General features: G+C 36.5%; 1 protein-coding gene across 1 annotated transcript; it reads right to left on the bottom strand.

The window, feature by feature from the left end:
- Window positions 1-2,445: 2,445 nt before the first annotated feature.
- LOC121983100 (probable WRKY transcription factor 14) lies at window positions 2,446-4,291 on the bottom strand. The gene is made up of 3 exons (XM_042536073.1): window positions 3,598-4,291; window positions 3,385-3,534; window positions 2,446-3,295 (listed from the first exon to the last, which is right to left on the bottom strand). Exons 1-3 carry the CDS (start codon window positions 4,020-4,022, stop codon window positions 2,866-2,868), a joined length of 1,005 nt encoding a protein of 334 aa, XP_042392007.1. The 5' UTR covers window positions 4,023-4,291; the 3' UTR covers window positions 2,446-2,865.
- Between the last annotated feature and the right edge of the window lie 4,556 nt (window positions 4,292-8,847).

The following is an 8,847-nucleotide window of genomic DNA, read 5'->3' as shown; positions in this document are numbered from 1 at the left end:
GACCAAACCTTGACCAGGAGTTGATTGTATCAACACCGCCCATTAAGGGAAATTCATTTGTTAATTCATCAAAAGTAAGATTCAATCCTCAGATGTCTAGGAAACAAGAAGACACCCTTACTCGACTAATATAATAGTTGACTGCTCAATCGATTGATCAACATTAATCGAGTTGATCAACTATTTTTTGATATTCTATTAATGACTATGGTATCATTGCTCAAACACATCAATTGATTGATGTGACTAGTAGTCAATTTATCATAGAATAAATCCCCTTAAACCTCCTCAAACTCCGAATTTGGAGTATTCCCAAGCATTTGATTGATACCTTTGTTCCGATCTTTCCAAAATTGAATTCTCACCTTGCCTAATACTCTAGTATACATCTTAAAGCTTTAGTATACAAAATTTTAAATTTATAAATTCAATCAAAGTACATGATATATGATTTTGTATAGTCATATTCTATGATCTTATATATCAAGATACTTTTGTATATACTCTAGTTTAAATTTTAGAAATCACATATAGAACTAGAATATACCTTCAGAACTTCAACAAACGGTTTATAAAATTCAAAACTATAACATATGATTATATAAATATATAGAACATAAGACTGTAGTAAAAAACTAAATAATGTATCATGTTCACTGTATTTATATATTTAGTGTGTGTATATACACCAATTTCAATTTTAATCTACCGAAGACTTTAGGATATTTATATTAAAGAACACTTTGAGATTGATATTTGTGTTTAGAGTTTAGGTTTAAGTAGAGCATGTAAAAGACAATAAAGAGATATATGGAGAGTTGTTTGAGGTTTTCTCCTCTAATCACACACTAGTGTTCTTAATCTAGGAGAGTACTACTTAACAATTCAGAACTTGTTAATTCGCTCTTCCTTTGCGGTGATTCAATCACATTGTCGCAACATCAAATACATCATGAACAAGTCTACTTTTACCATATCCTATTATTCCTTTATCCCTGCACTTGTAGTGCAGGTATATAAGGGATATAACCTATTTTACTTGACCACTAAATATTTGCTAGCCAGAATTGTACTCTAGAGAAAGACTGAGACATGTTGCTTGATTAATTATTGTATATATCACTACCAGTTGAATAATTAACTCTTCCTCCTCTTGGTCATGTTTGGTTGCTTGCATGAACTGGAAGCCATTAAACAAGGACAATTGGAGGGCTTCTTTCCTTCAAAGGTCCTACCTTGTTCCTTAATTTTATTAGCTATTATATATTGTACTTCACACACAAAAAAAAAAAAAAAATCTCTCAACCACTGATCAGTCATTAATATATTTTATGATTCATTTGTCCTTTAGCTTTCAACTACATTGATCTATCACAGTTTAATCATACAAAGAACATGCATGATGCACAGTACTTCTTGGATCACATAGAAAATGGAGTTTTAATATATTAATTGAAACCAATGACACCAAACCATGCATCCCTTCAGCAGCTAAGTGGGATTTCTTTCTTTTGATTAAAAAAATCTTTGAAACATTATTTGTTTAATCTTTTTGTTGACTTTTCTAAAGATACTTTTGCTTTAGGGAGATTGGCACCATTATTATCTTGTAGAGATGTGCCTCTTTTGTGTGTTTCTTGTTGACTATGGCTTGTAATGCACCAAATGTCAAAGGATCTTGTTCTTTGCCAAAGGAGACCTTTCATTTCTCAGCATGAAGCATAATGGCTACAGCTGTTGGCATTGCACACAATGTTGCACTCATAGAGTTCATCGTGGCTCATATTTCCCATCAACCAATGAAGGCCAATCAATGAGCATATGACCTTTCCTTGATCTCAGAGTGACTTAAAACAATGGAATCGAAAGAAATCATTAGAGTCGGGTGTCTTTCTACACCACAATGGTCGACAATGATATTAATAAAGTGACGAATTCTTATTCTTTTGTTTGAAACGTTGATTAATGAGTGAAATATCAATATCTAGAAATTGGAATATATAACGGGCGGAGCCACCTATATAGTTTCTCCATACAAGGGTTCATGAGTGGGGTGTCGCATTATACATGATCTTTAGGGTGTAGATGTCGTTCACGAAAGGTAATTTATAATTGTCATATTTAATCGGAGAGCAGTATTAAAGTTATCGTCGTGTGATCTTATAGTCATGGATTCAAATCTTAAAAACATCTTACAATACAAGATAAATTACATATAATAATTCAATATATTCATATCCTTCTATGAAATCCTTCATTATATTGACTGAAATTTCATGTACCAAATTGACCTTGAGTTAAAAAAAATAGCCAAATGAGCCTATAAAAAATGTTGAATTTCAACTAAAGTCAATTGGTCACTAGTAGAGCTTGCTCAAATTAATTGTAGTGTCGAACTTATTCATGTATTAATTCGATACACGTATGTATCTATTATGTCTAAGCTTGCTAATTTCGCTTGTCATCATAATTTCAAAATTAAGTATGATCTATTCTTTTGACAGATGTTCATCGATCCTCCTTTTTAAGTCCTCACAAGGAGCATGAACTGTTTTGCCCACCACCATGTTGGCAGCTTAAAGAGATGGACAAGCTACTTTTGCAACTGTTAATTTCAAGCTTTCCTGTTTACTCACCGGCTTTCTGTCCCATCCTCCTGCACTACTCCAAACTTGAAGGTCGTCTCAAACTGACCATCGATTAACTTCCTTCTCCATTTTAGACAAAACTGAAATTAACAACTTTGTGGATTCAAATTAAGAAGGTTTATAACTAGACCTTGAACAGGAGGACTCGATTAAGCTTTTTTGTTTTGCTGCTCCGGGGTCTTGTTATAAACCCTCTCCTGATTGAATTTAGCCGCTTTCAATCGAACATGCTGAACAAGGGATCGGTTTTGGAGAAGATGAGACTCATCGGTTCCGACTCCAGCTCGGCCAGGTCGGAGAAGAAGTCGTCGGGCTGGAGGTTCGCCTCGGGGATCATCGGCTTGTAGCAAACGCCACTTTCTTCGTTGACCAAGGGAGAGGTGGAGTCCGGCGGCGCCAGTGCTTCTGCGTCGGGGTGGTTAATTAATGGATCGGTGGCGGTGGCGTCAGTGGGCGGCGGCAGCGGCTTGGTGGACTTAGAATGGTGGGAGGAGCGGACGGACCCGGCGAGGGCGTTGCGCTGGGTAGGCCAGGGGTGGTTGTGCTCGGAGGTGTAGGTGACGACGAGCATGTTGGGGTCGGCGCGGCTGCGCTCCACCTGCTTCCGGGCGGAGCAGCCCTTGGAGCTGCTGCATCTGTAGTAGCCCCTGTTTCGCGTCCATGTGGTTAATACTTAATTTGCATGGAATAATGGCAATTAATCAGATCTAATTACACTTAATGCGTGATTAATTACCGTGGATAAGGAGAGCCCTTAATTGGTTTTTGGCCATACTTCCTCCACGCCCACAGATCCGAGGGAACAACCTCTCCGCTCGGCCTATTGCTGCCTTCCGCCGCCGCCGCCGGTGCAGGAACGTATACCACCCTCTTAGCCTGACCTTTTCTGCAAATATAAATCCAAATATTGGAAAAGGAAGACAAATTGTTGAGAGAATTTTTTCAGCACCTCCGTTTGTTGCCAGGAGTAGTAGCTCTACGAGGCGAGATCTGCTCCTCTCCACAGCGATCTGCGGCGCCGGCCATCGGACCGCCGGCGGTAATCATCTTTGGCAAGAGAGGTGACAGCGAGATCTGGTGCACCTTAGCAGCCACAGCCTTTGGCGGCGGTGGCGGAGGTAGAAGCTGGAACCGATCTCCGAAGCCGCCGTGGTCGACGCCGGTAGCACCGCCGGCGGCGGCGGCGACGTAGGGGTTCAACATCGGGTCGACTTGGAGGTCAGCGAAGGGGTCGCTGTTGGGGAGGAGCTGATCGACTTGCCAGTTGGCGTCGTCGTCGAGGAATGGATCGAGGCCGGAGTTCGACAAGTGGCCGCCGGTGAGAACGATGTCGGTGAGATCGCCGTCCATCCTCTGCGAGAAGTAGTCGCACATCTCTCAGCTTTGCTCTCTCCTTGGCCAATTGCTGACGTAACTAGCTCAGCTCAAATTAAGCAGAGGAAAAGGAAGGATGACGATGAGCAACAAGAGAGAAATTAATGGAGAGACTCTTCGTCGATCGATTGCTTCATTAATTGGTTAACTCAATTAAATCAATGAAAAACTATTGGTCCAGCAAAATTTTGATCGGTTCCATCCAAAAAAAACTATTAACTAGTGGAAAAAATAATCGATAATAAAGAGACTAACTAAAGGGAGGAAAATTGGCCCTCACAAGCACCAACTAGAATAATAGAATTGTAATACAGAAGCAAGGTTTGAATATACTCAGCGTTATCAACTTTTGCAATATAAAGTAGGAAAATTGGCTTTGGATGTGATTTTTCTTTCTTTTTTTCTTATTTAAAATAAAAAAAACTCTGGCAACTGTTTAACTGAAGTAGTGCATGATTCCCCAGTAATTCAATTTCCATGTGACTTTACCATTTAATCTAATATATTAATGCATATATAGCACATGATTCCCAGTCATTTTTTTCCCATTTTTAATACAGAAAATATAAAAAAAATATTAAGAAGTACTTGTTTATGATATAACTAATGCAACTTGTTCAACTGTGACTTAATTCTTGTTGAATGGAGTCGAGGAAATTTACACTCTTGATCAGAAAGTTCCTGATCAATTCTTTTCTAGGGTTTCAAACATGCTTGGTCAATTTAAAATATATATTGCCTCGTCAATGCCTTCTTTTTTCTGCCATAAATTGTCCAAGGATTAAGAATTAAGTTTGGCCTTGATGTTATACACTTTGTAGTTTTACTTTCCTTCTCTATTTATTTTATTTTTAACAAAGGAGTCATTTTGTCTGAAAATTAAATTAAATTAAATTAAATACATCGACTTGGTCAAGAAAAATTTGAAGTATCTAATAAAGAATTCTTTGGGATTAGGCAATTAATCTTAACTAATTTGAGAAAGCCAAATGATTCTAACTTTGAATGCAGTTAGGCAATGCAGTTGACTAATTAATTTAATTAAATCCATCTTTTGGTCTTTGTATATCCTTTGTGGGTTGCTATTAATGCGTGATATATATAATTGCCTCGAACAAGCTTAAATCAAGGCCAAAGGTGCATGCTCTTCTGCGGTAGAAATAAACAAATACCAAGTGTAACGTGGTCGATCGAGGGAACGTTAATTAAGTATGCAAAATGAGATGACAACAAAATTTTAAACAACATTGTGAGCCAACACTTTTGTATATCCGAGTTGATACTTAGAGTTGTTTTATTGGAATTTTGCAAAGTCTATTTCTATTATCTTATTTATTTATTTATTTTTCACACATGTCCTTCTTGGAAGCTTGTTAATTACATTGTGATGGAATTATAATTAATGGTAACTAATGGACCACTATGTGAAGCGGAACATAATAGGGATTATTCGGTAAACTACTTCTAATATATAATTTTCAAGGAAGACATAAAAAATGGTTAAACACAGAGAATTTCTTTTTTAGTTTAACTAAATAAAATCAATTTCAATAAAAATAATGCCTTAATATTAACTAACTTTCATAAAAAAAAGACTAAATTTTTTTGAAACATCTTGAAAAACTTTAAATTATGTTTTTTTTAAGTTTAAAATTGGATTGTAATGAATTATATCTTTTAATAAATATAGATTTTATGAATGAGTTTCGATTTGATATATTATAAATTCTATGATTCAATCTAAATTAAAAATCATGATCTCTTAAAATTTTATTATTTCTGTTATGTCAAAGGATGTTTATATATCTCTACAATGACATGATATTGTCCACTTTGGGCCTAGACCTTCATGGCTTTGCTCTTGGACTCTACCCAAAAGGCTTCATGCCAATGGAGATATCATGCATCCTTTTAACCGCATGATCTTTACCAAATTTTTCCAATGTGAAACTTTGATTGAACCCCAACAATCCTCCCCTCAAACGAAGGACCACAATTACTCTCATGGTCTGGGCCTCCCCGCGAGCATCCGGTCATCCTGACCTGCTCTGGGTCTCCCCGCAAGCATCCGCGCCCTGGTCACCTTGACCTACTTCGGGCTTACCTACGAGCATCCGGCCACCCTGACATACTCGCCTCATCGCAAGTACCCGGTCACCCTGACCTGCTCCAGACCTCCCCATGTTGGTTGCTACTCGGAAAACCTAGAGGTTCCACTGTACAAAAATTTTGTACAAAGGTCTGAACCTTTTCCTAGCTACCATGTGTTCTTTTAAATTAAATTTTGGATCGCCTGCGGAACTTAACACGTTTGATCCAAAACTTAATCTATTTGTTCTTTTAGGTTTTGACTTGGATCTCCTGCGGAACTTAACACGTTCGACCCAAATCACCTTAAGTTATTAATTCCATTAAATATTAATTTCCATAATTGGTTCCCAGTACTGACGTGGCGAGGCACATGGCCTTCTTGGATATGGGAGCAACCACCACCGACTAGACAAAACCTTTTATAGAAATCTAATATTTAATTTCCTAAAATAACTTTAGGTTAACCGAAAAAAATAATCAAATCACAAGGAAAAATAAAATAAAAGAACACAACTTCGAAAAATATTCGAAATACTAGAATCGTAAGCCTCTTGTATTTGGTATTATTTCCATAAATAACTAGCATGATGCGGAAAGAAAAATTACTAGTTATACCTTTTAGAAAGACCTCTTGATCTTCTACCGTATTCCTCTTCTAACCTCGGACGTTGTGTGGGCAACGATCTTCTGAGATGAGAACCACCAAGCACCTTCTTCTTCCTTGCAAGTTTCGGCCATCAAAACATCTTCTAGGATGAAGAGGTTCGGCCACCACCACCATGCTCCAAGGGATGCTAGAAACGAGGCTTGCTTTCTCTCCTTCTTCTCCTTCCTTGATCCGGCCACTAACAAAAGCTCCACCAAGAGATAAGTTTCGGCCAACAAGAGGAGAGGAGAGAAATAGGGCTGGCCACACCAAAGAAGAAAAGAGAGGAAGAAAAAGAATAGAGTTGTTCACCATGAAGCCTCCTCTATCCCCTCTTTTATAATCCTTGGTCTTGGCAAATAAGGAAAATTAATAAAACCTTCCTTAATTCTTTTGCCATGAAAAGAAAAATTAATTAAAAATTAATTTCCTTTTTCCAACTTATTTGGCCGGCCACCTACAATCCATAAATCAAGGAAAGTTTTAATTAAAACAAAATTAAAACTTCCTAATTTGTTTCTAGAAATTTATAAAATTTCTCCAATAATTTTATCCCTTCATGATTGGTTAATAAAATGGAAATTTTATAAATTAAAATTTTTCTTTTAAACATGTGGATAAAAGAAAGTTATCTCTAAAATTAAAATCTCTTTTAATCTACAAATAAGGAAAGATATCAAATCTTTTCTTAATCTTTTGTAGAAACTTATAAAAGAGAATATTTAATTTTTAAACTCTCTTTTAAATCATGAACATGGTTAAAAAGGAAAGTTTTCTTAAAATTTAAAATCCACCTTTTAATCAACAAATAAGGAAAGATTTCAAATTTTAAACTCTCTTTTAAACATGTAGATGATTTACAAATAAGGAAAGTTTTTACCAAAAATTAAAACCATCCTTTTAATCTACAAATAAGGAAAGAGATTAATCTCTTCTCTTAATCTTTTGTAGAAAGCTATAAAAGGAAATTTTTAATTTTTAAACTCTCTTTTAAAAACATGATATCCACATAAGAAATAATTTTAATAAAAATCCTTTTTAATATTCTAGTGGCCGGCCACCTAAGCTTGGGACCCAAGCTTTGGCCGGTCACCTACATGGCTCATCCATTTGGTCTTGGCCGGCCCTAGCTTGGGTTCCAAGCTAGCTTGGCCGGCCCCATTGGATGGGTAAGAAGGTGGGTATGCGGTGAGTATAAATCTCTATATACTAGAGGCTACGATAGGGACCGAGAGGAGGAATTGGTTTTGGTCTCCCGATGAAATTAAGCATCCCGTGTTCGCCCCGAACACACAACTTAATTTCATCAATAATAATTCATTCTACTAAAGAACTATTATTGAACTACCGCACCAATCCCAAATTACATTTTGGGCTCATTCTTATTATGAGTGTGTTAGTCTCCCTGTGTTTAAGATAACAAATGTCCACTAATTAAGTAAGTTACTGACAACTCACTTAATTAATATCTAGCTCCAAAAGTAGTACCACTCAACTTCATCGTCATGTCGGACTATGTCCACCTGCAGGGTTTAACATGACAATCCTTATGAGCTCCTCTTGGGGACATTCTCAACCTAGATCACTAGGACACAGTTTCCTTCTATAATCAACAACACACACTATAAGTGATATCATTTCCCAACTTATCGGGCTTATTGATTCATCGAACTAAATCTCACCCATTGATAAATTAAAGAAATAAATATCAAATATATGTGCTTGTTATTGTATTAGGATTAAGAGCACACACTTCCATAATAACTGAGGTCTTTGTTTCTTTATAAAGTCAGTATAAAAGAAACGACCTCTAATGGTCCTACTCAATACACTCTAAGTGTACTAGTGTAATTATATAGTTAAGATAAACTAATACCTAATTACACTACGACCTTCCAATGGTTTGTTCCTTTCCATTATGGTCGTGAGCTACTGTTTATAATTTATAAGGTACTGATAACATGATCCTCTGTGTGTGACACCACACACCATGTTATCTACAATATAAATTAATTGAACAACTTCATTTATCATAAATGTAGACATTTGACCAATGTGATTCTTATTTCTAGATAAATGTTCATACCA

The sequence above is a fragment of the Zingiber officinale genome, chromosome 5A (assembly GCF_018446385.1).
Source record: "Zingiber officinale cultivar Zhangliang chromosome 5A, Zo_v1.1, whole genome shotgun sequence".
NCBI classification, from domain to species: Eukaryota; Viridiplantae; Streptophyta; class Magnoliopsida; order Zingiberales; family Zingiberaceae; genus Zingiber; species Zingiber officinale.
The sequence above is the reverse complement of the archived record's forward strand: the minus strand, read 5'-3'. Positions and strand labels throughout refer to the sequence as shown.

Coding starts and splice junctions, on each gene's coding strand:
- LOC121983100 (XM_042536073.1), bottom strand. CDS start 4,022: ATGTGCGACTACTTCTCGCAGAGGATGGACGGCGATCTCACCGACATC. Junction 3,535..3,597: donor ACTCCTGGCAACAAACGGAG/GTGCTGAAAAAA, acceptor TTATATTTGCAG/AAAAGGTCAGGCTAAGAGGG. Junction 3,296..3,384: donor AAGGGCTCTCCTTATCCACG/GTAATTAATCAC, acceptor GACGCGAAACAG/GGGCTACTACAGATGCAGCA.